Here is a 27143-nt window from a genome sequence, read left to right as displayed (position 1 = left end):
CAATCCCAGTTCTCACTCAAATCACATGTGCAGTCTGTGATTTTTTCAGTGGTTTAGAACCGCAATCTCGCCCCAGTTTCAACCCGAAATTTAATTTCAATCTTAATCCTAATTACAATCCCAATGTTACGTGACGTCATCAACACCACCCACTATAACCACGCCTCCTCGAAAAGCCCCGCCTCCTTCCCAGTGGGGGCGGGAGCTCATTTCGTCCCGCCCCCAGCCGTGCCCTCCCTTTGTTCCCGCCCCCAGCTCTCCGTCTGGACCAATAGCAACCCTGCTTCTCCCCCTGTCCCTCCCTCCGCCCCCCGGTTGAACCAATAGAAAGCCGGCATGGCTCTGGCTCCGCCCCCGCGCCGGCGGGGCTGTGGGGCTGGCGGAGGTTTTCCTGCGCCGCCATCTTGGATCAGCGGAGCGGAGCGAGGAGGGGGTGGCTCGGGACCCCCGCCATGGCCGCCACCGCCGCCAGCGCGGGTGAGCCCGGCCGCGGCGGCATGAGCGGGGCTGGGGAGCGGGCTGAGAGCCCCGGGGAGGGCATGGAGGGCTGAGGGGGAGCACAGGGGGGGTCTGAGAGGACCCAAAGGCTCTCCCGGGCCCTCCAGAGCTGAGGGCTACCCTCAGGGGCGGAGGTTGTCGTGAGAGGCTCTGAAGACGCTGAAGGGGCCCTGGAGGGGCTGACAGGGGCGTGAGGAGGCTCCTGAAGGGCTGAGGGGGAAATGGCACAGTGGGATGGGGCACCCTGGAGGGCTCAGGGCTGTGTTTATCTGGATTTGGGGTGTTTGGGGCCGGGGGTCCCCGCAGAGCCGCTGGTATGAGGAACCCTCGATGTGGATTTGTGGTCTTTGCACTGGGTTTCCATCATCACTCCTTTGGATTTGTTTTCCTTGGTGGCTTCTGCCCCTTTTTCATCTCTGTTTCGCTGAGGTTTTTCTTAACCCCCAGCACAAAGTGCTGGCCCGGTTTGAAGGTTTTGCACAAATGTTTCTGGGAGCTCTGTGAAGCAGGGGAGGGCCTGGAGCGCGATGTTCCCTCAGCTCCGGTTCCTCACGCTGCTCCCCAGAGCCCTCAGCTCCCTGTGCACAGGAAGCTGCGAGCTGCTGCTCCCTGATTCTTGCCAGAAAAAGATCTGATTTTATCAATTTTCTGCCTAAACTCTGAACTGAGTATCCAGATTAACCAGCGTCTGTGAAGTCGTGATGGATTTACAGCGTGGTGGCTGAGATCAGAATCTGAGCTTTGTTTGTGTTTTGGGATTTTTTTAGTCTTAGCTTGTTCTTTGTGGCTTGAGACACACTCAGGTTTATCCAGGAGTGTTCAGTGACACTGCTGAAGGATTCTGGGGGTTTATTTTAAGAAAGGTTTTGTGGATTTTAATGGTGAAAAAACCCACTGGGGACTCATCCAGTAAGATACTCGTGGGTATCCAAGCATTTGTGGAAGTGGAGCCTTCAGGGTTCCGTGGTTTTTTGCACAAGAAAGGTTTAAATTCTGAAAGAAACGAGAAAGAATTTTCAACATCTGTGTTTAATATTTATAATCATGGGCAGAGTGACCAACTTTTACACAGAGGGAGGGAAGTACACAAGCAGTAAACATGGAGATTATTAGGAGATTAAATTCTGAAGATTTCTCACAAATAACGTGGGCCTTCTTTTCATTAAAGTGTTAAAAAACAGATTTCAGGGCTCCAGTGAATGCTGGATAATGCCCCAAAATACCCAGAATGTCTTCATTTCACCCCTTAGCTATGGAAGAAACATTCTTTTCTTAATTTCTATATTTCTTCTTGGAGAAAGTTCCCATGGGGATGAAAGTGCTGAGCTGGCATTTCATGGGGAACTCAAACAAGCTAAAAACCTCCTGCTTCAAAAAAAACCAATTTAATGTACCCCAGACACTGAAACTGAGATGCTTTGTAAATAAAAAACCATAAAAGCAGAAATACCAAAGCCTTCTAGTTGTGAGTGAAATGCAGAGTACTTTTAAGGCTGCTTTATCTGAGGAGATCACAAATGGGTGAATTTAAAGCAAAACTTGTGAGATTTGATATCCAAACGTGAGCCTGGCAATTAACCCCCTGCTGAAGCTTCTGCAGCAAAAAGCACCAGATTTTTTACAATAAAAATGCACATAAAAGCTGCAGCATAAATCACAGCTGGGAATATTTGCAGTAATTTTATTTTGGAGCCTTTTTTTGCCTGTTGGGATGCCAGTGGTTGCAGCAGAGCCTTTCCCAGGAGAGCTGGGCTGGGAGCCTGGAGCACTGGTGGGGGTTGGGATTTACATTTGCTCCCTTCTGGCCTTAATTAGCTCCAGCACATGGTGTGGGGAGGCAGGGATTGGTTCTGGGAAGGGCTGGGACACAGACCCAGCCAGGATTTTGGAAAAACACCTGGGATTTCTTCACTGGACACCTCCAGGCATGGTGACTGCAGAGCAGCCTTTTCTGAGAAGGAATTTTCCCTCAAACCCATCCTAAAATTGCCCTGGTACAACCTGGGGCTGTTTCCTCTCATTTTGTTGTTCCTTTGGAGCAAATCCTTGCTCCATCCTCCTCCCAGGGACTGAAAACTCCTCCAGGAATTCACCTCAGTGTTTGGGATGGGGAGAAGACAGAAATTGGGAAGGAGTCTTTGTGTGTTTCCTGGAAATCCCAAAGGGTGATAAAGCCAGAACTCTTCCCTCTTATTATTTGTGAGAATTCTTCAGAATTTATTCTTGTAATATCTCCCTGTGATTTCCCTCCCTCTGCTCTCCCTGCCTGGTTTTTGGGGGGCTGTGCCCACTCTAAAGCAGTGCCAGCTCCTGGTGCCCAACCTCAGGGTCTGTCCTGGTATTCCAGCTAACCCAGGAGAGGGAAATGTTCCTCATGGGATGGATGCATGTTGGGCTCAGGAATTCACCTCAGTGTTTGGGATGGGGAGAAGACAGAAATTGGGAAGGAGTCTGTGTGTTTCCTGGAAATCCCAAAGGGTGATAAAGCCAGAGATCTTCCCTTCTCATTATTTGTGAGAATTCTTCTGAATTTATTCTTCTAATATCTCCCTGTGATTTCCCTCCCTCTGCTCTCCCTGCCCTGGTTTTTGGGGGGCTGTGCCCACTCTAAAGCGGTGCCAGCTCCTGTGCCCAACCTCAGGGTCTGTCCTGGTATTCCATCTAAACCAGGAGAGGGAAATGTTCCCTCATGGGCTTAGAAATTCACCTCAGCGTTTGGGATGGGGAGAAGACAGAAATTGGGAAGGAATCTTTGTGTTTCTGGGTGTGTCCTGGAAATCCCAAGGTCCTGGTGCCCAACCTCAGGGTCTGCCCTGGTATTCCATCTAAACCAGGAGAGGGAAATGTTCCTCATGTTGGGCTCCTGGGAGATCTCAAAGGTTTGAAAATCAATTTTCTGTGTGTCCCTGCATGGAGCTGGGCCCAGAGAACAGCTCAGTGTCACTTCCTTCCCCTGCCCCGAGCGGAAACTCCTTCCCCTCAGGAAAGGGATTCTCTGTGCTCCAGAAACTTCATTTCTGTTCCCACCATGTTCACATAGGGCTGGGGAGAATGAGGAACCCTCCTGGCCTGCTTTATCCTCACTTAAAACTTCATTTTGTTCAACGAAATCCTTGGATGTCACCTTGGGACTTCCCAGCAGCATCTGAGCGATCCCAAATGGAGCAGAAAGGAGCTGGGGAAGGGTTTCCACCTCTGGTTTGTTGTTCTCCAGATGTATTTTAGAACAGCAGAGAGGATCCTGGTGTTTTGTTGCTGCTCTTGGTTGGGATTGTTGTTTTTGGCTCCTTCAGCTGCCAAGGCTCGAGCTGGATGCTTGTTCCATTCTGTAGTCACCCCTGGGAAATCCTATGGATCTGCAAGGCAAAAATTCCTCAGCAACATCAGCTGCTTGGAGGGAAACAAAGCAGGCAGGCACAGAGGCTGGGAAGGTTATTTTGGTAAAATATGGTGGTAAAATAGATTTAATTTTGGCAGAAATATCAGAAATTTGGGAGTGTGTTTGCTGGGAGGTCCAGGCACACCACTGAGGTGATTGTACAGCTCCACTTTTAGCTGTAAATAAACCAAAATGCAACTCTGGTAGTGAAATTAAATTATTGTTGGATTGAAATCTGGCTTTGGGCAGTGGAGAAGAATTGGGAACCCCAATTTAAAGCCCATTTTTAACCTCATTCATTAAACCTGACCTCAGTTCTTCACTTTGTCCCCCCAGTTGTGGCTGTTTGGTGCTGCTCAGGGTGGTTTGGGGAACCCAAATTGGGGTTTTTGGGGGTGTCTGGGTGGTTTGGGGTCCCCTTCACTCTGATAAAGCAGAATTGATTTGGGAGCTGCATCAGGCTCAGTTTGTGGTGGAGATTTTTGGGCTGGAGCAACTTTTGGGGCAGTTTCACAGCAGATTTACAAACCCACAACTGTTAAAATAAGCACAGAGCTGACTTATTTCAGTAAAACAGGGAAAAAATGGTTTATAATGGATTTAAAAACTCATTTACTGATGTGGAACAGACTGTTTGAATGTAGGTTGAGCGCCACTGGTCTGTACTGGTGAGGAGCACAGGTCAGTACTGGTGCCACTGGTCTGTACTGGTGAGGAGCAGCTGAACAATGATGGGTTTGGAAATGCTGTGTCATCAGGAAGACGTGATTTTATTTCAATAAATTTCTTTTAGAGTGTGAAATGAGAGTTGTTTATGATATATTCTGTTAATACATCCCTACATTACTCTTTGCTCTTTAGGTTTTTGCAAGTCAGGATTCTTTCTAAAGCATATTTTGTAAAAATCTGGTTTTGTGAGATTATCTTAATGTCTCTACCAGCTGGTTATCTAATATGAAGAGACATTCATGATTCTTGACCAAATGGCTCCTAGTTTTACAAATGTATATTATTACAAATATATTATTATTTTATATATTATTAGCTATATTATATTGTATATAATATAATGTAACTAATAACATATAGTCTATTCTATTATTATATTATATATTATATATTATATATTATATATTATATATTATATATATTATATATTTTGTATTATCTATTATGTATATTCTATTATTATATTATATATTATATGTTATGTATTATATGTTATACATTATATATTATGCATTATATTATATTTTATACTATTACATTATATACTATTATATACTATCCTATATTATACTATACTATATTATACTATTACTATATATATATACTATATATATACTATACTACTACTGTATTTTATATTATTAGTTTTACAAAAGTACATTCTAATTCCGAGCTATTTCATATTCTATACAAACAGAATATTCTGTACAAACAGCTCTGCTCCTCCTCCCTCCCTCATGGTGCAGCCTCAGCCCCTCCCCTGCTCCCAGCAGGCTCCTCCTCTCCCCAAAACTCCCAAACCACATCTTCGATTTTGGCAGCCTGAGCTCAGCAGATGAAAGGCCATTGCCCCAACCCAGCCCCAAGCAGATGCTGACACACAGCTCCTAACTGGGGAGTGCTGCACTGAACCAGAGGGGTTTGCAAGTAAAACTTGTTGATTTTTCTGATTTTTTTTTCCCACTCCTGTTTAGAGATGGCATCCGACGTTTCCTCGCTGGGCGCAGCCGTCGGCTCGGGGAACTCGGGCTCGGGAGCCCAGGCTGGAGGAGCTCAGAGACCCAGCAAGAGGCGGCCTGGGTGAGTGAGGCCTGGGGGAAAAGGGCTTTTGGAGGGAGTTTTGTTCTCCAGAGAGAGCTGTGGCTGCTTCTGAGGAGTTTCCTGCTTCGTTCAGGTGGGCTCTGTCCAGTGCTGTCCCTTTGTGGTCAGCTACCATTTCTATATTTCTGTGCAAACATTTGACTTTATAACATACATCACAATTCTGTCTTGCAATTATAGGTTAAATCTGCATTTCTCTTTAACTGCTGAATTGTGTGAGCTTGGCTATACTTAAATTTTCATCCTTGGTTATACTTGAATTTTCATTTATTCTAACTCAGTCCACCTCGATGTGCACTTACATTATACTTGTGAAGTTTGATTTCATTTACAGCAAGAGAATTTTATCAATTATAAATTTATATATGTATCAATTATCAATTATCAATTTATCATACATAAATGTCTCCCTTCTTTCAGTAGCCTGAAAAATCTGTATCTACAGATATTATTTTGTTATTACAGATATTATTTTGTAATTTTACCACACTTAAAGAACAGTAAGTATGGTGTCCTCACTCCTCAAAGTGACATATTCAGAGGGGACTAAAAACTTTGCACCTCATAGAAAGAACAAATAAATGCACACCAAGGATTGAGAGCAAGGCCTGGGGGAGCAGAGAATCTGAATTTTGGAGCTTTATTCCAACCTTTGCAGCTGTGCTGTCCCTGGGAGGGGTGGGGGGAAGCCACAATGTGCTTGTGGGAGGCTTTTTGTTTGCTAAAAATGCCTTTGCAAATTCAAATTCAAAGGGAGTTGAGTGCTTGTTCCCAGATTTCTGGCACGAGAAATCGCCTCGTAATTTTGGAGCAAACTGAAATCTGTTTCCCCTCCCAGTCCCTCAAACTCTTTCCTCAGCCCCATTTGCTGCTGCTCCCACTCCCCTGCAGCTCCTCCCATGCTGCATCCTCAGTTTTCCATCCCAGAAGGTGAAAACTCTTCTGTCCTTCCACATGAACTGGTCAGAAATGGGATTTTGTCCCTAAACACTGCTGAACACAAACTGAACTTTAACTCCAGGAAGATTTTACCCTCCACTTTTTTTGTTTTGTTTTAATTTTAAATGCACCCAATCCAGGCTTTTAAACTGGGAATGCTCCATCTGTAGGTCCCTGATTCTCCTTGGAGATCCAGGCTTTTAGAGCAGAAGGTTGGGATTCAGTGGATGCTCCCAAATGGGTTTTCTTCCTTTGGAACTGTTTTTCTTTGCTCTGTTCCTAAAAGAAACCCCTTTCCAAACTCTGTTGGTTGTTTCACATGAAAATCACTAAATTGCATTGGGATTACTTCATTTTTCCTTTCAGGACTCATCCATGGGGACAGACAGAAAAGTAATTTAAAGGAGGAACCACTTGGTTAGCAGTTATGTTTTTTTCTGTTTTTCAGGCTCGATTTTGATGACGATGGAGAAGGGAACAGCAAATTCCTCAGGTGAGGGAGAACATGGCATCCAGAATTTCTGTCCTGTAGCTGTGTCTGTGTGTTTTATGTGGAGCAAGATCTTTCTGTTCTTTGGCTTTTCCTCTCTGGAAGGAGTGGGAATTGCTCCAGTTCCTCAATATCCAGCAATATTCCTCCATCTCTGTGGCTTTTGACATTAATTAATCCTCATCTGCTGTAAGGATGCTGCAGTTGCAGAGACATCCTTATCTCTGAGGAGCTGGCAAGACTTTGAGGATTTCCTCATGGTCCATATGGAGCCCAGAAGAGTTGGGATATCTTGTGTCATTTATTTGTAGCCTCACTGCGTGGTTTGGGATTGAATAACTCCACTGATGCTGGAGTTAACTGCAATAAAAACTCCAAATAACTCCAATTCCAGAATCCCCTGCATTCCTGTGCTTTCAGGATGATGAATGGGGATTTTCCAAGAGAAACCCTTGGATGGAGGTCCTGATTTGGGTTACCTTTATCTTCCAAGTGCAATTTGGGGTGATCAGTGAATTATCCTGCACTGCCCACAATAAATTGACCATTTTTAACCCCAGGGATTTTTGTGGCAGATTTTAAACCTTGTTTTCTGTGTTTTTTTGGGGAAAGAAGGAAGTGCAAACACTTTAACCTCTCCCCCTTCTCCTAGATGTGATGATGACCCGATGCCAAACGATAAAGAGAGATTTGCCAGGTAAGGATTTGATGATTTAAAAGCTTTTTTTGTGCCAAAAAAACTTAATATGAGAAGGATCCTGCAGCTCCCTTCTCACAACCATCTCTCTTTGAAGGGACCCACAATAATCCTTGGTGTTTTTTGGACCAGTTCATTGAGTGTGACAATGACATTCCTCTTTTTCACCATTCCTTTCAGCTCTGCCCTTGGACTCTCATGCTTTTCTCCTGCTCAAGAAACTTGCAGAGATTTCAAGTTTCCTGCTTAGTACAAGTTTTCCTTGAACAGGATTTCCTGGCACAAACTGGGATTTGTGTGTTTTGGAGGGAATTACACAGAAACTCTACAAATTGGGGATTTTCTGGAGATTGTAGGGAATACTTTTATCAATTGTTGGTGTCTGACTATCCCTGAGTGTTGGGATTGAGCCCATGGGATTTTTACAGCTATTTTAAGTTCCATTCCCTTCTCTGGACATGTTCCAGCTCATGAATGTCTCATTTCCCAGGAGGGGCCCAAAAATGCCCTCAGGATTTGGGGCAGTCCTGCTGTTACCTCCCAAAGGGCTACAGGGAATTCCAAGCTGGGATTCTCCAGCTTTTTAAATTGTTTGAGTCCTTCTGAAGTCAAGCAAATCAAAAATCTGTTAGAAATATCAGAATCCTTCTAATATTAGAAATAAGCAAATCAGAACTAGGTCACAGCCTCAGAAAATGTTTTGAAACTCCAACACATCAGGCACCAATTGAAAGCAGAATGTTGCAAACTAATGACTGCTTTATTTTATGGAATTGCTCCTCTGCAAAACAGACCTGTCCCTAGGCTGGGTTTCCTAGTCCATCTTTCCATTTTTTTTTTCCATTTCTTTCAACTTTTTTTCCATTTTTAGCTTAGCTGGCTAATTTTATTTTTAGGTCTGATGATGAGCAGAGTTCAGCGGATAAGGAGAGACTTGCCAGGTAGGAGAATGGAGATTTCAAGCATGGACAAGCAGAGTTTTTCCTTTCCTTAATGTTTCTCTAGGCATCCTTTCTCTCTTTTTTTTTTTTTTATTTTCCACTTTCCTTCCCTCATCTGCTGCAGAGGATTTAACAAACTCCTGGAAATGGCTGTGGAATTGGGATTAGGAGGGGGAAGGCATTGAGGAAAGGCACAACCTTTTTAGGGAATACATGAAAGGATTTCTTTACCAAATTTATTTATTTACTTTCACCTGTAGCTTTGCTAACCTTTGCTACATTTAGTTCCTCTTGTCCTGGGTCCCAAGTTGGGATGGTTTTGTGTCCTAGGAATGCTGTTGGACTCTCAGACCAGGCAGGAAAAGCTGTGTTAGCTCAGGATTTTTTCCTTCCAGAAAAGGTGGTGTCGCTGCAAACAGGATTTAATTTTCCCTTGAGTATCTATTAGTAATTTTCTATTAGTTTGTATTAGTAATTAATGAGTTTCTATTAGTAATTAATGAGAGGCTGTGCCTGAAACCACCAGAACAGTCACCAGGAATGAGCCCTGCAGACACCTGTGCCCTTCATTTTGTCTTTAAACCAAAACTTGACCCCCAGAGTGCCTTTGCTGACTGCACTGAGCTGTGCTGAAATGTTTGAGGAGGTCAGGAAGGCACAGAGGTGTCCCCAGCATGGACAATCCCAGTTCTCCCATCCATTTCTCATGGCAGAGTGAAATGGAAATGTTTGGTTGCTTCTGTAGTTGAAGGATCTTTGTTTTTCACACCTGAGCTTGTGAGTTTAGAGACTGACTCAGAGGTGAGGTCACTGAGTGTCTGCACAAACCTCATAGTGATAAATGCTCCATTTTTGTATTTATCCTGTTTATTCACCTGCCTTTCCTTGCTCCTTCCAGCACTTCCATCTCATTTCACTTCCCACCATGTGCTTCCTTGCACAGGATCCATCCTTCTGTAGAGGAAACCTGGCTTTTAAGCTCTGTTTTGGAAAACCCACCTTAGGATCCCAGTTAAATTTTAAATCCTGGATAAAAGAGCCAAGTTCTGGTCTGATGGGAGCCAAAGGGGTGCCAAGAGCCTCTTTAGGTGGCAGCAGTGGTCTCAGTGCCACCCTGCAGGTGTTGCTGCTCCTGGTCTGCCCAGCTTGGCTGGCCTTGATGATGTGTGCAGAAATGAGGTGTGACCTGCTTGGGAGCTGTGGTGGTGAGAGGGCTCTTGGTGTCACTGAGAGGTGGCTTCCAAAACACTGCAAGGTCAGACCCAGCTTCCCAAAACACTGCAAGGTCAGACCCAGCTTCCCAAAACACTGCAAGGTCAGACCCAGCTCATTCAGCTCACTCAGAATCCTGGCGTGGCTGGGGCTGGAAGGAGCTCAGAGCTCCTTCCCACACCTCCCACCTGCCCAGCTTGGCCAGAAGAGCAGTGCCCAGATTTTAGCTGCAGACCTGGTGGGTGTGATGGTGCAGGGGATCTCACCCACCCTCACACAGACAGTGTTGGGGTGACCCTGCTTTGGCAGCAGCTCCTTTGCAGCATTGTGTGGTGGGTGGGGAAGGTCAGGCCGGGTTCTCACTGTCCTGAGGCTCCAGGGAGCTGCTGTGACTCCGAGGAAGGTCCAGGTGTAGCCTCTCCTCCCTGCCCTGTCTGCGCATTCCCTGTGCACGCCCAGCATGTGAGGCTTGATCCTAATCCCGACGGCGTCTGTGTGTGCGCGTGTGTCACACAAACCTCCCACCCCCGGCAGCTTCACCTCTCTCCTTTTCTCCTCCTGCACCTCTGGCAGGGAGAACCACAGCGAGATCGAGCGCAGGAGGAGGAACAAGATGACAGCCTACATCACGGAGCTGTCCGACATGGTGCCCACGTGCAGCGCCCTGGCCCGCAAGCCGGACAAGCTGACCATCCTGCGCATGGCCGTGTCCCACATGAAATCCCTGCGTGGCACCGGCAACACCTCCACCGACGGCACCTACAAACCCTCCTTCCTCACCGACCAGGTCTCTGCCCATACTAAAAGTCTCTTTTCCTCATTTTATTGAGTCCCCTTAAGGTCCTCGAAGGTCCTTCTGATCTTGGCCTGATGCTGCTTTGTGGGCATTGCAGCAGAGGGGGAAATTAAACAATGGGTGGGGGGAAAAGCCCAAAGCCAGGGTGTGTTTTGGCTGTGGAGTTGAGAGGTGTCAGCCTTTCTTACCGACCAGGTCTCTGCCCATACTAAAAGTCCTTGTCATCTTTTTATTAAGCCCCCTTAAGATCCTGGAAGGTCACAGTGAGGTCTCCCTGAAGCCTTCTGATCTTGGTACTCCCTCTTTTTATTAAGTGGCCTTAAGGTCCTGGAAAGTCCTTCTGATCTTGGCCTGATGCTGCTTTGTGGGAATTGCAGCCCAAACCCAGGATGGTTTTGGCTGTGGAGTTGAGAGGTGTCAGTCTCTATCACCGACCAGGTCTCTGCCCATACTAAAAGTCCCTTGTCATCTTTTTATGATGCTCCATTAAGGTCCTGGAAGGTCACAGTGAGGTGTCCCTGAAAGCTTCTAATCTTTGTGGAAATTGCAGCAATCAGAGGGGAAAATTAAATGATGGATGGGGGGAAAAAGCCGAAACCCAGGATGGTTTTGGCTGTGGAGTTGAGAGGTGTCAGCCTCTATCACCGACCAGGTCTCTGCCCATACAAAAAGTCCTTTGTCATCTTTTTATGAAGCCCCATTAAGGTCCTGGAAGGTCACAGTGAGGTCTCCCTGAAGCCTTCTGATCTTGGTACTCCCTCTTTTTATTAAGTGGCCTTAAGGTCCTGGAAAGTCCTTCTGATCTTGGCCTGATGCTGCTTTGTGGGCATTGCAGCCCAAACCCAGGGTGTGTTTTGGCTGTGGAGTTGAGAAGTGTCAGCCTTTCTCACCGACCAGGTCTCTGCCCATACTAAAAGTCCCTTTTCCTCATTTTATTGAGTCCCCTTAAGGTCCTCGAAGGTCCTTCTGATCTTGGCCTGATGCTGCTTTGTGGGAATTGCAGCCCAAACCCAGGATGGTTTTGGCTGTGGAGTTGAGAGGTGTCAGCCTCTATCACTGACCATGTCTCTGCCTATATAAAAAATTCCCTTTTCTTCTTTTTATTAAGTGGCCTTAATGTCCTGGAAGGTCACAGTGAGGTGTCCCTGAAAGCTTCTAATCTTTGTGGGAATTGCAGCAATCAGAGGGGAAAATTAAATGATGGATGGGGGGGAAAAGCCAAAACCCAGGATGGTTTTGGCTGTGGAGTTGAGAGGTGTCAGTCTCTATCACTGACCAAGTCTCTGCCCATCTAAAAAAATCCCTTTTCCTGTTTTTATTAAGCCCCCTTAAGATCCTGGAAGGTCATAGTGAGGTGTCCCTGAAGCCTTCTGATCTTGGAGTCCCTCTTTTTATTAAGTGGCCTTAAGGTCCTGGTAGGTCACAGTAAGGTGTCCCTGAAGGCTTCTGGTCTTGGCCTGATGCTGCTTTGTGGGAATTGCAGCAACCAGAGGGGAAAATTAAATTATGAGTGGGGGGAGAAAGTCCAAACATGGGGTGTGTTGTTATAGGATATGAAATAACAGAAGGCATACACGCACCTTTCTTGAGGTAAAAAGAGTGTTTTTAATTTCTGATTCTAACATTTATAGATTTTTAAAAGTGACAGTGGATTGTCCAATGACACTGGACAAACTTAACAGTTTATCAAATTTCTCTTCTTCTATAAAAGAACGCGAAACAATCGGTTACTTACATAAAATGTGCGAGAATGTTCGTTATAAGAACATAAACGTTAGAAAGCTTAGAAAAATTAAAAAACCAAGGTGACAGGGCTGAGTTGGGAGATGTCTGTGTGTCTGCAGGAGCTCAAACACCTGATCCTGGAGGCAGCTGACGGCTTCCTGTTCATCGTGTCGTGCGAGACGGGGCGCGTGGTGTACGTGTCGGACTCGGTGACGCCGGTGCTGAACCAGCCGCAGTCCGAGTGGTTCGGCAGCACCCTGTACGAGCAGGTGCACCCCGACGACGTGGGCAAGCTCAGGGAGCAGCTCTCCACCTCTGAGAACGCCCTCACAGGTACAGCGAGCAGGGCTGGCACGTGAGGGGCTGGCAGGTTGGCACAGCCTGCAGAGGACTTGGATTAAATCCTTCCCTTTGTAGAGGGAACCAAGCCCTGGTGCCTTTCTACCAAGGATGCTGCAGCCCCCCCCGAGAGTGCATCTAAAGGTACCACCAGTGACACTCGTGTCCTGCCAGTTCCCACTGCATCACCTGGCACCACACCTGCCTTGCTGCAAGGGCTCCCAGTGCAGCAGCATCTCCTTTTTCTTCCCTTTTTTTAGGTCGTATCCTCGATTTGAAGACAGGGACTGTGAAGAAGGAAGGGCAGCAGTCCATGAGGATGTGCATGGGCTCCAGGAGATCTTTCATCTGCAGGATGAGGTAGGAAGGAATTGCCTGGGGAAATCTCTGAGCCTAAAGCCAGACTTGCTCCCTAAACCTGGTCCCTCCATGCCAGGGAGCTTTCCCTGCTGTGGTGGTGAGAGGGCTCTTGGTGTCACTGAGAGGTGGCTTCCAAAAACACTGCAGGGTCAGACCCAGCTCATTCAGCTCACTCAGAATCCTGGGGTGGAATAAAAAGTTTTTATTTCAGCTTTTTTTGGGCTCATTTTGATGTAGACATGACAGAACATGGCTGAGCTTTCCTTACAGTCAAATTCTCGAAATGTTTGTTTGCCCTGTTGTTGTAGAAGATCCAATTAGTTTCAGCCCCCCTTGAGTTCTGCAGAATGAGGGGTTTGTGGGATGGAAATTCTTCTTGTTCAAGATGTCCAGATTATTTCCATGTTGATGAATAAAGATGAAATCCTTTCTAACCCTGGTGCAGGTGTGGCAACAGCTCTGTGGATCCGGTCGCTGTCAATCGTCTGAGCTTCATGAGGAATCGCTGCAGGTAAATGACACATAAATAACATATAAATACATACAACACATAAATAACACAGCTGAACACCTCGCCTCACCTTCCCCCACTGCAGCACAACCTCTTTCTCTCCCCCAAGGAATGGTTTAGGTGCAGCCAAGGATGGAGAACCTCACTACGTCGTCGTGCACTGCACGGGCTACATCAAAGCCTGGCCCCCAGCAGGTAACAATCCACCTTGAGTTCAGGTGGGCTGGGTTTAGGAGCACGTGGGCTAAAGTTGCCATTCCAGGAGCTGAATGTGCCAGGAAGTGCTTTGCAAACACATCTATGACTTTTATTTTAAGATTGATTTAATTTTTGCAGGTGAAGCAGCAGAGGATGAAAATAATATTGAACTGTCTGATGTGCAGCTTTTGCTGAAATTCAGAGATTTTCATTCCTTCTGGTGAAAAAAGGGAGGGGTGGACACCTTAATTTGCAAAATCCCTTCATGGGGAAGAGTGTTGAGTTACAGACCAGGGCAGAGAGATGTCTTGAATCCATTCCTCTGAAAGTTTTCCTGTACTAACCTTGCTGGAATTTTTGGCCCTTCCCTCGCAGGTGTTTCCCTGCCTGATGATGACCCTGACGCTGGCCAGGGCAGCAAGTTCTGCCTGGTGGCCATTGGCAGGCTCCAGGTGAGTGCCCTGTTCCCCTTTTCCAACATTGCCTTGTGCTGGTAATCCCCAGATTTAAACTGTTCTGTCTGAAAACATTCCCTGATGGCCACAAAGCCCAGAGCAGGGCTGGCAGCTCAGGGCCAGCCAGGGTTGGTGACTGTCCCTGTGTCCCTGGCAGGTGACCAGCTCCCCCAACTGCACAGACATGAACAATGTCTGCCAGCCCACAGAATTCATCTCCCGACACAACACCGAAGGAATTTTCACCTTCATCGACCACCGGTGCGTGGCCACCGTGGGTTACCAGCCCCAGGTGAGGACCTTCAGCAGCTTTTTAATAAAAAAAAATGCTCTTTAAATTTACTTTTTCTTCCACATCATGGCTCTGCTTGTCCAACAGAGCTGGTGAACCATGCCCAGGGCTTAACCCAAACATGTGTTTCTTCTCCACTGGTTACTTTTCCATGTGTTTTTCCAAGTGCTTTGATCATGGCAAGGCTGGGTGTCTCTGGATTATGTCAAATGTCAATTAAAGCCATTTTTGCCTCAAATTGAGTTAAAGATCAAACATGAATCAACAGCTGTTGTGCTTTTCTTTTAAAAAAACAGCACACCAGCCTCTTGTGTTTGGGTTGTGTAACAGGGATTTGGGGGGAAGGAGCAGGAACTACCTGTCCAAAGACAGATTAATTATGGAATCTGCCTGCCAGATGAACTGACTCCATCTCTCACAATTCCTTAAAAAATAGGAACTCTTGGGGAAAGACATTGTGGATTTCTGCCATCCAGAAGACCAACAGCTTTTACGGGACAGCTTTCAACAGGTAAAAGCATCACAGCTGCCCCTTGCATGCAGGGTGGAATTCAGATTGGAGCTCATTCCGAGACTGGAATGCCTTGGTGCTTGCAAAACAACAAAATTGACTGGAAAACCAAGAAGAAAAACAAACCTTAGATAATTCTCCTGTACAAACAGTTGCAGATTTAGTCCTATCATTGAATGCAAAAATGAAACAGAAGCATCTGATGTCTTAACTCCTGAATCCAGTCTTAACTCCAGCTCTGGCTGCTGGTCCAGTTGGCTTTTAGGGCCAGGGATGTGGCTCCCAAGTGGCTGCTTGACTTGGCTGAAACCCTGGTTCGTCTCTAGGGCCCAGAACCCGCAGTGGAGGTGGTTTTCTTGCCCTGTTGTCGTTACTGTTATTTCTGAGGGCCTTGGACTGGTGGCAGGGCAGGTAAGGCTGCCCCTGTGGTTTCATGACTCCAAAAACCAGCTGCTCATATCCATTGCTCCAAACCGTTGGAATGGGAAGCTACAGCATGTGTTTCATTTCTTGGAGGCTTTTCCATACATCTCACCAGTGCAAGAGAGATAAGAGAAGTGAAGGCAAAAAACAAGGGGATTTTGGATTCCCCTCCTGGATCCTTTAGGAATCAAGCTGTCCCAAGGGAATGGTGCCATGTAGTTTGGGAAGGCTGAGATGTGGTGGTCCAGGTTTGAGGCAAAGGGCCATCACAGGGGTCTGGGGGGGAAAATGGTGCTCAGGTTACTCTTCCCCACCTTTGATCAGGTGCTACTGGTGTGATTCCATTTTGGTTTTAGGTGGTGAAGTTAAAAGGGCAGGTGCTGTCGGTCATGTTCCGCTTCCGATCCAAGAGCCGCGAGTGGCTGTGGATGAGAACGAGCTCGTTCACCTTCCAGAACCCCTACTCGGATGAGATCGAGTACATCATCTGCACCAACACCAACGTCAAGTGAGTGGTGCAGAGGGGACACAGCAACCCAGAGCTGGGCAGCCTCAGCCTCTCCATCAATTTGCACAACCCTGGAGAAGTTCCTAAGTCCCTCCGGCTCCCATTCTCTGCTGGGATGTGCCAGGCACTGGAGGGCTACAAAGTGCAGGAATTGTCTTCTTGTGTGGCTTAGCAAGCTGCCAAAATGTGGCTCCAGCAGTGCCTGAAATGAGTGAAATCTGCCTTAGAATGCTCTTGGATTCCTGTCACAGCCTTCCCGTCTTTGGGAATGGTCAGAGCTGTTCTCTCTTTCCATGAGGGAGCTCCAAGAGCTCCACACCCTTTGCAAGGACCAAGGAGTTGTGCCTGTGTGTGATCTGGAGCTGCAGGCTTGGCAGCTCCAGCAGACAACCAGAAGGCTGGATTGCCTGGGGAAGGGAAATCCGGGATGTTTTTGCCATGAGGCAAAGTAGCACTGCTTCCCTGCAGAGCTGAAATCTGCTGCAAGCCTGATTTCCTGCCCCGTGTCAGAGCTCTCTCTTTGAACTTCTTCATTCCACACACAGCCATTCCCACATCCAGAGCCCAAAACTCCCTGTGGAAGTTCAGAGCAGAGCAGCAGTGTCTGTGTGGTTGTGTTTGAGGTGTGCAGGGACTGAGTGTGGAGGAGAGAGCCTCCTATTCCATGGCACCACCTTTCAAGGAAACCAGGTGGAAATTCACTCAAAAACCCTTCACTCGAATGGGATTTGCATCTTGTTCCAGCCAGCCACGCCCTGCTACACACAGGACCCAGCTTTGCTACCAGCTGGGACTTTTTAAATCTCTTTTTTCTGTGTTTGAATTGCAGGAACTCGAGCCAGGAGTCCCGGCCTGCCCTGGCAAACTCCATGCCAAGGCCTCAGCTGGGGCAGAGCGTCAGCCTTCCCCTGGACATGGGCACAGCCCCACTGCCCTCAAGGTCAGGAGGAGCTCAGCTCCTTTTTCCATTTCCTCCTTTCCTCACACACCCTTCATTCCCAAATTCCCCTCTCTGCAGCCAGGAATTGCAGGCTGACAAATCCCTGGTGTAACCACCCAGAGCTGTTCCCTTGGGAATTATCTTGTGTTCCCCTGGCACAGACACTTTCTATTTCAGGCAGCAGCAGCCACCTCAGGCTGAGCTGGAAGTGGGCCCAGCAAGGGAGAGCTTGGCTGGCTATGAGCACTCACAGGTGAGTCCAGAGGGATTTGGGCACTCCCTGTTCATTGTCCTGCTCTGTTGAAGTCACACTTTTGCTGGGGTTTAAAGGTGGTGGCACCAGGTTGAGGTTTTAGGGGAAGGTGTCTGTTGGGTGTTGCTCAATTCCAGTATTTATCACATGGAATCATGAAACATGGAATAATTTGGTTTGGAAGGAGCTGTAAAACCCATCCACTTCCACCTCCTGCCATGGGCAGGGACACCTTCCACCAGCCCAAGCCCTGTGCAGGCTGACCTTGGACACTTCCAGGGATGTGACTGTGCATCCTAAATGGCCCTGCTATTCCAAAAAACACATCAGAATCCCAGGAGTGGCTGGGCCTGTGCTCACCTTTGTGCTGAGGTGTGAGGAGCTTCCATGAGGTGTGAGCAGCCCCCACCAGGTGTGAGCAGCCCCACAAGGTGTGAGGAGCCTCCACAAGGTGTGAGCAGCCCCACCAGGTGTGAGCAGCCCCACCAGGTGTGAGCAGCCCCATGTCCCTCCCCAGGTACCTGTCCAGCCTGTGAGTGCTGCTGGCCCCGAGCACAGCAAGCCCCTGGAGAAGGCTGAGAGCCTGTTCAGCCAGGAGAGGGACCCACGCTTCGGGGAGATCTTCCCTGGCATCAGCACAGGTGGGTCAGCAGCTCAGGTCAGCTCTTCCTGCCTGCCCTGGTCACGTTTTTCCTGCTTGTTCCCTGTGGAGCAGTTCTCCCTGCTCTCAGTCTGCAGTGGATGCTCTGACTCCAGAGAAAATTCATGAGAGTTCAGTAGAAAATGGAAATGAAATCAAATTAAACAGGATTTAACAAAATTGTCTGGATAAGGAACTGAGGAGTCTTCCTTCACACAGACACATCTCTTCCAGCTGCTTCTCTCCCCATTCCTGAGATGTCCCAGCCCAAAAATGACTCGTGCTCTCTCCACAGATGAGAGCAAAACCATCCCTGCCAGCACCATGGCAGCCAACCCTCCCCTCTTTGCCCAGGGCAACACCTTCACTGCTGCACGGCCCGCTGAGAACTTCAGGTGAGCCTTCACCTGCCCAGCCCCTGTTTCCTCTGCTGTGCCTTGGGCATGCCCAGGCTCTGGGTGCCCACAACCCTCTCAGTTGTGTAGAATCATGAGTCATTTAGGTTGGAAAGGCTCTCTGGGATCATCAAGCTGTTAACCCTGTGTTTGCCACTAACCCCTGTCCCCAGGTGCCACATCCTTGGGACACTCAGGGGTGACCATTGGGCAGTTTCCCATCAATTATTGGGCTCATTTCCCTTCACCAGTGACTTGAGCAGAAAGGTTTGGTGCCTTTTCCTCCTGTGAGTGCCTGAGGCACGTGTTGTGTTGCAGGAGCAGCAGCATGGTGCCTCCAGTGAACATCATCCAGCAGCAGCAGCCCTCGCCCTCCGGCCGGATCCTGTCCCAGATTTCCCGGCACTCCAGCCCAGCTCAGGTCAGCGGCACCACCTGGGCTCCAGGGACACGGCCGGTGTTCACAGCCCAGGTAGCACAGCCCACACCCTCGGCTGCAGGCTCCCTGCTGCCTTCCAGCCCCTTCTCTGCACGGGCAACCCTCCTGCTTCCACTCTCTGCTGCTGCTTCCTCCTGCGGGGCTAATCCAGCAACTCCTCCCTGAGCTGAGGGTCGGGGTGAAGCCGTGCCTCCTCTTCCTCTGCTGTTTCTCCTCTCTTACAGCAAGTGGCATCTCAGACAGTGAAGACACGACCTCCTTCCTTTGGCATGGGGACATTCCAGGGCACGCCGTCCTCCTTCAGCTCCATGGCAGCGCCGGGATCGACGGCGTCTCCCACCACGGCGCCGTACCCAGCCCTGGCCAGCCGTGGCACAGGCTTCAGTGAGTGGGGCCTGGGGGGGGCAAAACACCCCTGGGAGCTTCCAGCTGTGGTGGGATGTGCTCTCCGTCATTTTTTGGTGGATTTTGGGAGTGTCTGAATGTGGGGAGCAGAGTTGAAGCTGATGTTGATCACCTTCAACCATAGAGTTAGACTTGGGGTCTTTGTGGATCCCTCCCAGCTTGGGATAATTGGGGTCATCTCAGCATTTTAAGGCTGACTGGGAGGAAACAAACCCCTCTGGGAGTCTCTTTGTTCTATCCCATAGCAAACACCTGAATTCCTGTGGCAGGAATTCCTGCCCTGTCACCACACAGAGCCCTGCCCTTCCCAATCCCATCAGAGCCCTGGAGCAGCCCCATTCCCAGAGCAGGGGTGATTCAGTGCCTGTGTTCTCTGCCCAGCAGCCACAGAGGCCGCCCAGAGCCCGGCCCCGTTCCAGCCCCGCGCCGCCGACGCCGTGGGGATGTGGCCGCAGTGGCAGGGCCAGCACCACGGCCCAGCACCCGCGGAGCAGCACGTGCAGCAGCCCCAGCCCAGCCAGCCCGAGGTCTTCCCAGTAAGATGGGGCTTTTTAACCTCCCAATCTGGTGGGATCCACTGGTCTTGAAGCAGCCAGAGCTTGTCCCTCTGGTTCAGATCAACTGGGGAGGTCCCAAACTCCTGGATAACCTGATGGAGCTGGAAGGGGAGAGGGCAGGACTGGCTTTGTGTCTGATCTGTTGCAGGATCAGTGTGAAATTCTAGTTGGATTGACCCCTCTAATTCTATTTAATTAAAAAAAAAAAACTACAGTCCAATGAAATTAAAATAATTCCTGAGAATTCATAATCCTCTCACCCCAGCTTTCCCAGCAGTTGGTGATGATAGCTTCAATTTGCTGCTCTCCTTAAATTTGCCCTGCAGACCCTGTGTTCCCTTGGGCAAGGAACCAGTTTAGTCCACAGTATCCATTGCAGCAAACCCATGATTAAATTACCCACATGATCATGGAGCCATGGAATTGCTGAGGTTGGAAAAGCCTCTGGGATGGAGTCCAGCCTTTCCCCCTAATTTCCAACCTAAACCTCCCTTGATATTCCAGTCTGGATCCTAAACCCTCTCCTTGTATCCTCACAGGACATGCTGACCATGTTGGGGGACCAAGGCCCCAACTACAACAACGAAGAATTCCCAGAGTTGAACATATTCCCTTCTTTTTCTGAATAAAAACAAGCCTTAGGGGAAACAACACAAAGCTCTCGACAGCATCCACATGTAAAGGATAAAAAACAGCAGAGTCTTTTTCTCAAGGAACTGTGTGAACCCTTCCCACCTTCTGGAAGCAGAGCTCCGAGGAGGGATGGCCTTGGAGGACCAGGTGGTTTGGGCACCTCCTCCATGTGGGATTGTTCTGGAAGCTTCAGGACCTGAGTGCCACAAAGCTGAAGGCCCCAGAGCTGCTCCCAAGTGGATTTTTTTTGGGAAGGGATTCCTGTCTGGATCACAGACAGCCCTTGCTCACTTTTTAAGGTGGCTTTTGACTGTTTTTATTTCATTCTCTGCCGTGACTTTTTTTCTATAAAACACAAAACTATTGGAATTTTTCAGTACTGGAAGGAAACTCTTCCAAGTGTTATCCCTGTAAACACAATCCTGGAAGATGCTTGAGTAAGAATCCGTGTTCCAAGCCAGTGTTTTCCTCCTTTTTGGAGGAATTTTGGCTGTTTTTGGAGGATTGTTACAGCGTCTCCAGTCCAGGGTGCTCCATGTGGAGATTCCTGTGTTTTTCTGGAATCTTCTCTCTCCTGTGAACTGTGCAATGAAATCAGTGTGACCCATGACCCCCCTCGTTACCCTGGGATAATTAACAAGCCATAAAAATATTACCCATGTAGCTTTCTTCTGGATGAATCCATTTTCCAGCTGATGGTTTCTGTGCTGCCACAATTTGATGTTCCAACAGGTTTCTTTTGGGATAAAACCTGCTCCATGGAATTTTATCCCATGTAGGTGAGTTCCTTGTCCTCATTTTGGAGCTGGATGGAGGAGAATCCCTGGATTTGAGAGATTTTCCAGGGAATTGCTGAGGAACTGTGTAATTTCACTACATTTGCTCCCTCACCTCCTTAAAGAAGAATTCCTGCCATGGGATGATCCTGTTGCCAAATGACAAAGAGTAAGAGGAGAGCTGGAAAAGTAGGGAACAGAATGAAATTTTTTTATATATATAAATATATCTATATATATAAATTTTTAATTTTTAAACATTGACTTGGAATCTTCTGGCTTTTTCCGTGAAAAAAAAACCAAAAAAAACAAAAACTTGTGGCCAACCCTGCTCTCCTCAGGGGCTGGAAGAACCATTTGATTCCCTCTTGCTTCAATTCCAACAGGAAAATGAATTTCAGAGTTGGACTTGGAAGGAAATTTGGCACAACAGCAGCTGGGGAAGAGTCCCAAGTGTTCCTGGTTCTGTTTTGAATGGAATGTGGGTGTTCCCCCCTTTCCCTGCATGTTTGGGGGGCTCTGGGACCCCCAGGCTGGTTGTGAGTGTTCTCTGCTGGTTGAGGGCAAGAATGGGGAGACCCCCCCCTTTTTCTGATTCCAGAGCTGTCATTCCTGACTAAAATCTGAAACCTTTGTGTCACCAACCCAGAGAGATTCCTCTTCTAAGTGGAGCAGGAAGCTTTATTTTTCCCTCTCCTTTTCCCTCTGGAAAATTAAGACTTGAAGGTTTTGTTTTAATTGGGGTTTTTTTTGTTTCTTTTTTTTATTTTATCTTAAATGTATGGATAAATGGGAACATCCCATTTGAAGACATCCTGGGAGTGTGTTGCCAGCAATAACCTCCTCCCCAGCATCCATCACATCCTGGGCTGTTCTTAAAGGGGGAAGAGGAAAATTCCCATTTCCCTGAGCCCTGCCAGGTCCTGTGGCTGTATCCCCCCCAAATTTTCCAGTTCCTGGGAGCTGGAGCAGTCAAATCTGTTGGGAAGGAGGATGAGGAGGGGCTGAGAGGGTTCCCAGGGCTTTGGGGGACAGGTTGGGCCCTTTTCCCCCTCGTTGGGAACTCCAGTGTTTGTCCTGGGGTGGAATTTTATCCTCCATGTCCTGGCAGGAGCTGAACCCCCTCAGGTGTGTCCCAGCCCCAGGTGGATTCTGGGCAGCAGAGATTTTCCATCAAGAGATTTTTTCCCTTTTTCCAACCTTTGTGTCATTTCTGCCTCTTTCTTGGAGCAATGTCCCTAAATCCCCATCCCCTCCCTGTTTTGGCCCCCAAACTCCTGTTCCTTCCTTGTTTTTTCTCCTAATTTCTCCCCTTAAGCCTCCTCCTCTCATTTTGCCCCCCGAAACCCCTCGTACTCCCCAGTTTGTCCCAGTTTGTCCCCGTTTGTCCCCAGTTCCCGGTCACTCAGTGCCACGTCAGGGCCTCGTGCTGCGGGGGATGGTTGTGCCCTGGGGTGACTCAGCCCCCTCTGTGTCCCCACAGAGCTCACAGGGGGTGCCCCCTCTCTTGGGGACCCCCGTGAGGGAGGGGAAGGGGTGACAGGGACCCATCCCCACCTTGGTGCTGCTCCACCCCCCTGTCCCCTCCTGGGTCTGTCCTTGTTGCCATGGCTGGAGGGTGACGGTGACAGTGATGATGATGATGATGATGATGTCGTTGTCCCCAGTGTGACACGTCTGGGGTGGCTCTGGTGCCACGTGATGAGGTGACAGTCACTGCAGGAAGCTCCTCCCGCTGCCAGGGACCCCCAAACCGGGCACGGGGGGGCAGCCCCGGCTTGGGGACAGCTGGGGACAGAGGGGGGGTCCTGTCCTCCGTGCCTGCTGGCACAGGATGTCCCCAAGCTGCCGTGTCCGGCTGCTCCTGAGGGAAGTGGGTGCTCAACCCCGTGTGATTTGGACACGGGGAGGGCTTGGGGACATGGTGGGATGGAAGGAGAAGAGAATGTCCCCAGGGTGGGATGGAAGGACAAGAGAGTGACCCCCCAGGGCAGCAGAATGTCCCCAGGGTGGGATGTGGGGACAAGAGAGTGACCCCCCCAGGGCAGCAGAATGTCCCCAGGGTGGGATGCAAGGACAAGAGAATGCCCCCAAGGCAGCAGGACATCCCCAAGCTGGGATGCCAGGACAAGAGAGTGACCTCCCAGGGCAGCAGAATGTCCTCAGGGTGGGATGTGGGGACAAGAGAATGTCCCTAGGGCAGCAGGACATCCCCAAGCTGGGATGCCAGGACAAGAACGGTGTCCCTGGGGCCAGCAGCCTTGGGACAGGAGGGTGTCCCCAGGGCAGGGTGCTGGGGTGGGGGGACATCCCGGGGACAGAAGGACATCCCTGGGACGGACAGGAGAAGGTCCCGGGGACAGAAGGACATCCCAGGGACGGACAGAAGGACATCCCAGGGACGGACCGGAGGACATCCCAGGGAAAGGAGAAGGTCCTGGGGACAGAAGGACATCCCAGGGACGGACAGGAGGACATCCCAGGGACGGACCGGAGGACAGCCGGGGTCAGGAGCCGCCACAGCCCCGCGCCGGTGCCGGCGCTGACTCAGCCGCTCCCGCAGCATCACGTGGAGCCGGGGCAGCCCCTTCGTCCCCCTCCCCGTCCCCTCCTTCCCTCCAGCCCATCCAAACCCGACGCTTGCCAAAATTTTCCGGCTGCCTCCAAACTTCCTCAATCCGGGAGCATAAAAAGCGCAGCGGCCGCGGCTCCCGCAGGCCCCGTCCCGGCGCTCCCACCGACGGCTCCGTGCTCGGTAAGCGGCGGGGAGGGGTCCCCCGGCGGGGGGGGGGCTGGGGGGTTTTTATCCCAGGGAAACGGATCCCGGTGGGAATGGGGGACAAAAAGGGAAACTGAGGCACGGTACATGGAGCGGATCTGGGGTTCCCAGCTCGGGCAGTGTCGCGGGTCCTGCTCCATCACGGGGGGCTGGGGGGCGGTGGGTGAAGCAGGGAGGGGCAGGAGGGCTGGGATATCCCCCCCCCCCCGCATCCTCCGCATCCCAAAACTCCCCCTCCCAGCCTGGGGCTGCCGAACGAGCCGGAGCGGTAACGGGAACCAGCTGTGCCGGCTCATGTGATGCCGGCGCCGGGCCAGCCCTGCCCGCTGGGTGTCCCGGCCCCAAATGGAGGGAGGAAGGGGTCCCAGACCTAGATCAGGGGGTACAGGGAGTCCTAGACCTAAATCAGGGGGTACAGGGGGTCCCAGCCCCAAATTGAGGGAGGAGGGGGTCCGAGACCTCAATCAGGGGATGCAGGGGGTCCCAGACCCAAATCAGGGGGTACAGGGGGTCCCAGCCCCAAATTGAGGAAGGAGGGGGTCCCAGACCTAGATCAGGGGATACAGGGGGTCCTAGACCCAAATCAGGGTGTGCAGGGGGTCCTGGCCTCAAGACAGGGTGCAGAGGGGGTCCCAACCCCAAATTGAGGGAGGAAGGGGTCCCAGCCCCAAGTCAGGGGGTACAGGGGGTCCTGGCCCCAAGGCAGAGTGTAGAGGATGTCCCAACCCCAAATCAGGGTGTACAGGGAGTCTCAGCCCCAAGGCAGGGCATGCAGGCAGTCCTGGCCCCAAATCGAGGGAGGAAGGGGTCCCAGACCCCAGTCAGGGGGTCCTGGCCCAAATCAGGGGGTGCAGGGGGTTCCAGTTCCACAGGAGGGTGGGCACAGGGTCCTCCCCAGCCCCCCATGCTCACTCTGTGTCCCCTCGCAGTCCCCAGGCTGTCCCCAGGATGTGGTGGCCCGTGCTGCTGGCCCTGCTGGTCCCTGCGGCTCCGGCCCAGCTGCACCCAGAGCAGGAGCTGGACGCGCAGTGGGAGCTGTGGAAAAAAACCCACCGCAAGCAATACAACGGCCAGGTATGGGGGGAATGGGGCTTGGGACCCCCCCAGGGATGTCCCCAGGGTGGGAGATGTCCCCAGGGCGGGGGGCACAAGCAGGACCCCGTCCCAGCACCATCTCCCCCCGGCGCAGGCAGACGAGGTGACGCGGAGGCTGATTTGGGAGAAGAACCTCAAATACATCAACACCCACAACCTGGAGCACTCCCTGGGCCTCCACACCTTCGAGCTGGCCATGAACCACCTGGGTGACATGGTGGGTGTCCCTGACAGGTGACAGAGGGGGGGCTGAGCACCTCTGGGTGCTCCCACCCACCGGGGTTCCTTCCCCAGACCAGCGAGGAGGTGGTGAGGACAATGACAGGGCTGAAGGTGCCCCGAGGTCACCAACGCCACAACGAGACCCTCTTTGTCCCTGACTGGAGTGAGAGAGCCCCAGCTGCCATGGACTGGCGTAAGAAAGGCTACGTGACCCCTGTGAAGAACCAGGTGAGATGGGCGTGCCCTCAGTGTCACCTCAATGCCACCCCAGTGTGTCACCCTGCTGTCACCCATTGTGTCCCCACAGGGCCAGTGTGGCTCGTGCTGGGCTTTCAGCTCGGTGGGTGCCCTGGAGGGGCAGCTGAAGAGGAAAACAGGCAAGCTGCTGTCCCTCAGCCCCCAGAACCTGGTGGACTGCGTGGCCAACAACGACGGCTGCGGCGGCGGCTACATGACCAACGCCTTCGAGTACGTCCGCCAGAACCGCGGCATCGACTCCGAGGACTCCTACCCCTACATCGGCCAGGTGTGAGGGGTGCCAGCCCCAAATCCCCCTGCATCCCCCCCATCCCCACCTCACCTGCCCCTCCCTGGCCCCTCCCAGGACGAGAGCTGCATGTACAGCCCCACCGGGAAGGCGGCCAAGTGCCGCGGCTACCGCGAGATCCCCGAGGGCAACGAGAAGGCTTTGAAGAGGGCGGTGGCCAGGATTGGGCCCATCTCCGTGGGCATCGATGCCAGCCTGCCCTCCTTCCAGTTCTACAGCCGAGGTGAGGGGCTGGGGGGAGCTCAGGGGGCTGCTCAGGGAGCTGAGGCGCTCCTGGTGACACCGGCTGTGTCCCCAAGGCGTGTACTACGACGAGAGCTGCAACGCTGAGAACATCAACCACGCCGTGCTGGCCGTGGGCTACGGGGCACAGAAAGGCACCAAGCACTGGATCATCAAGAACAGGTACAGGGCTTGGGGTGGTTTGGGAATTGCAGGTGGTTTGGGATCTTCCAGAGGTTTAGATTTTGCTTTTCCACCCTGCAGCTGGGGCGAGGAATGGGGCAACAAGGGCTACGTCCTCCTGGCCCGCAACATGAACAATGCCTGCGGTGTGGCCAACCTGGCCAGCTTCCCCAAGATGTGACAACCCCACCCAGCCCTTCCCTACCCACTGCCCTGCCTCCAGCTTGGCCCCTTCCCTCCCAGCCCCAAAGGTGACGGTGCTCCCGGGGGGAATTCTTTGTTTCCATGAGAAATTTCTCCTGGGAAAAGGGAAATTCACCTGCAGGGAATGGAAAATTCACCTGCAGGGAATGAAGGATGAGTCCCCTCAACTCTGTTTTTCACACTTCTGCATTCCCATGATCTGTGGAGGCCAATCCACCCAGACATGCTTCAGGAAGCAGGTTCCACACCAGCCTCTGCCTCAGGAGGAATATTCCCAATGGAGAACAAAAATCCCTCTCCCTCCACCCTGTATCCCAGTGGAGGCTGCTGAGTGATCTTGACTTTATTTTTCAACTAAAATTGGGAATAAGGCTTGGACTGGTTTGCTTTGTGCTGGGAAAAAGCCTCAGGGATGAGAAAAATTCTTCCTTTTCCCAAAGGGGCAAGGAATCCCATGTGAGGCAGAACAGGGTGAGAAGAAGCTGCTGGGGAATTTTGGGGCAGAGGGATGGATGGAGTATCTGGGGAGGGGGAGGTTCTAGGAAGGACACAGGGAAGGACAGATGGATGGATGGACACTCAGGACACCCCCAGCCCCATCAGAGCCCCCCAAACCCTCCCCAGGCACTGTCAGCCATGGCTGGGGGGGCACCATGGGGAATTTGGGGACCTCCAGTTATTGTGGCCATGGGGGGGACACGAGTGACAATGCCCCTGCGGGAAGGGGTGCACAGAGACCCCTGGGGGGG

General features: G+C 50.6%; 2 protein-coding genes across 9 annotated transcripts; both read left to right on the top strand.

Annotated features, from left to right (window-relative positions):
* The first annotated feature begins 386 nt into the window (after positions 1–386).
* Positions 387–21406, top strand: ARNT (aryl hydrocarbon receptor nuclear translocator). 8 transcript variants are annotated; one of them, XM_064732376.1, is made up of 23 exons: positions 387–477; positions 5581–5686; positions 7095–7139; positions 7789–7833; positions 8730–8774; positions 10560–10773; positions 12627–12840; positions 12925–12990; positions 13107–13206; positions 13652–13717; positions 13827–13912; positions 14291–14367; positions 14528–14662; positions 15099–15173; positions 15953–16104; positions 16934–17044; positions 17222–17297; positions 17815–17938; positions 18233–18332; positions 18651–18753; positions 18996–19155; positions 19558–19712; positions 20273–21406. In XM_064732376.1, exons 1-23 carry the CDS (start codon positions 453–455, stop codon positions 20360–20362), a joined length of 2370 nt encoding a protein of 789 aa, XP_064588446.1. In that variant the 5' UTR covers positions 387–452; the 3' UTR covers positions 20363–21406. The 8 variants fall into 8 exon arrangements, with proteins under 8 accessions (XP_064588446.1, XP_064588444.1, XP_064588443.1 ...); XM_064732374.1 differs by having other exon boundaries at positions 18651–18804; positions 19561–19712; XM_064732373.1 differs by having other exon boundaries at positions 18651–18804.
* A 1628-nt stretch (positions 21407–23034) lies between these two features.
* LOC135457673 (cathepsin K-like) lies at positions 23035–26769 on the top strand. The gene is made up of 8 exons (XM_064732382.1): positions 23035–23897; positions 24851–24995; positions 25111–25233; positions 25311–25466; positions 25546–25764; positions 25843–26008; positions 26085–26190; positions 26272–26769. The coding sequence occupies exons 2-8, from the start codon at positions 24870–24872 to the stop codon at positions 26369–26371; spliced, it is 996 nt and encodes a 331-aa protein (XP_064588452.1). The 5' UTR covers positions 23035–23897; positions 24851–24869; the 3' UTR covers positions 26372–26769.
* Positions 26770–27143: the final 374 nt, after the last annotated feature.

This window comes from Zonotrichia leucophrys, chromosome 25 (genome assembly GCF_028769735.1).
Source record: "Zonotrichia leucophrys gambelii isolate GWCS_2022_RI chromosome 25, RI_Zleu_2.0, whole genome shotgun sequence".
NCBI classification, from domain to species: domain Eukaryota; kingdom Metazoa; phylum Chordata; class Aves; order Passeriformes; family Passerellidae; genus Zonotrichia; species Zonotrichia leucophrys.
The sequence above is the reverse complement of the archived record's forward strand: the minus strand, read 5'-3'. Positions and strand labels throughout refer to the sequence as shown.

Bases quoted from the DNA above. Each gene is read 5' to 3' on its own strand.
- ARNT (XM_064732373.1), top strand. From the start codon at position 453: ATGGCCGCCACCGCCGCCAGCGCGG. The intron at 478-5,580 runs GTGAGCCCGGCC...ACTCCTGTTTAG, and splicing joins CGCCACCGCCGCCAGCGCGG to AGATGGCATCCGACGTTTCC. The intron at 15,174-15,952 runs GTAAAAGCATCA...TTTTGGTTTTAG, and splicing joins TACGGGACAGCTTTCAACAG to GTGGTGAAGTTAAAAGGGCA.
- LOC135457673 (XM_064732382.1), top strand. From the start codon at position 24,870: ATGTGGTGGCCCGTGCTGCTGGCCCTGCTGGTCCCTGCGGCTCCGGCC. The intron at 24,996-25,110 runs GTATGGGGGGAA...CCCCCGGCGCAG, and splicing joins GCAAGCAATACAACGGCCAG to GCAGACGAGGTGACGCGGAG. The intron at 25,467-25,545 runs GTGAGATGGGCG...GTGTCCCCACAG, and splicing joins TGACCCCTGTGAAGAACCAG to GGCCAGTGTGGCTCGTGCTG.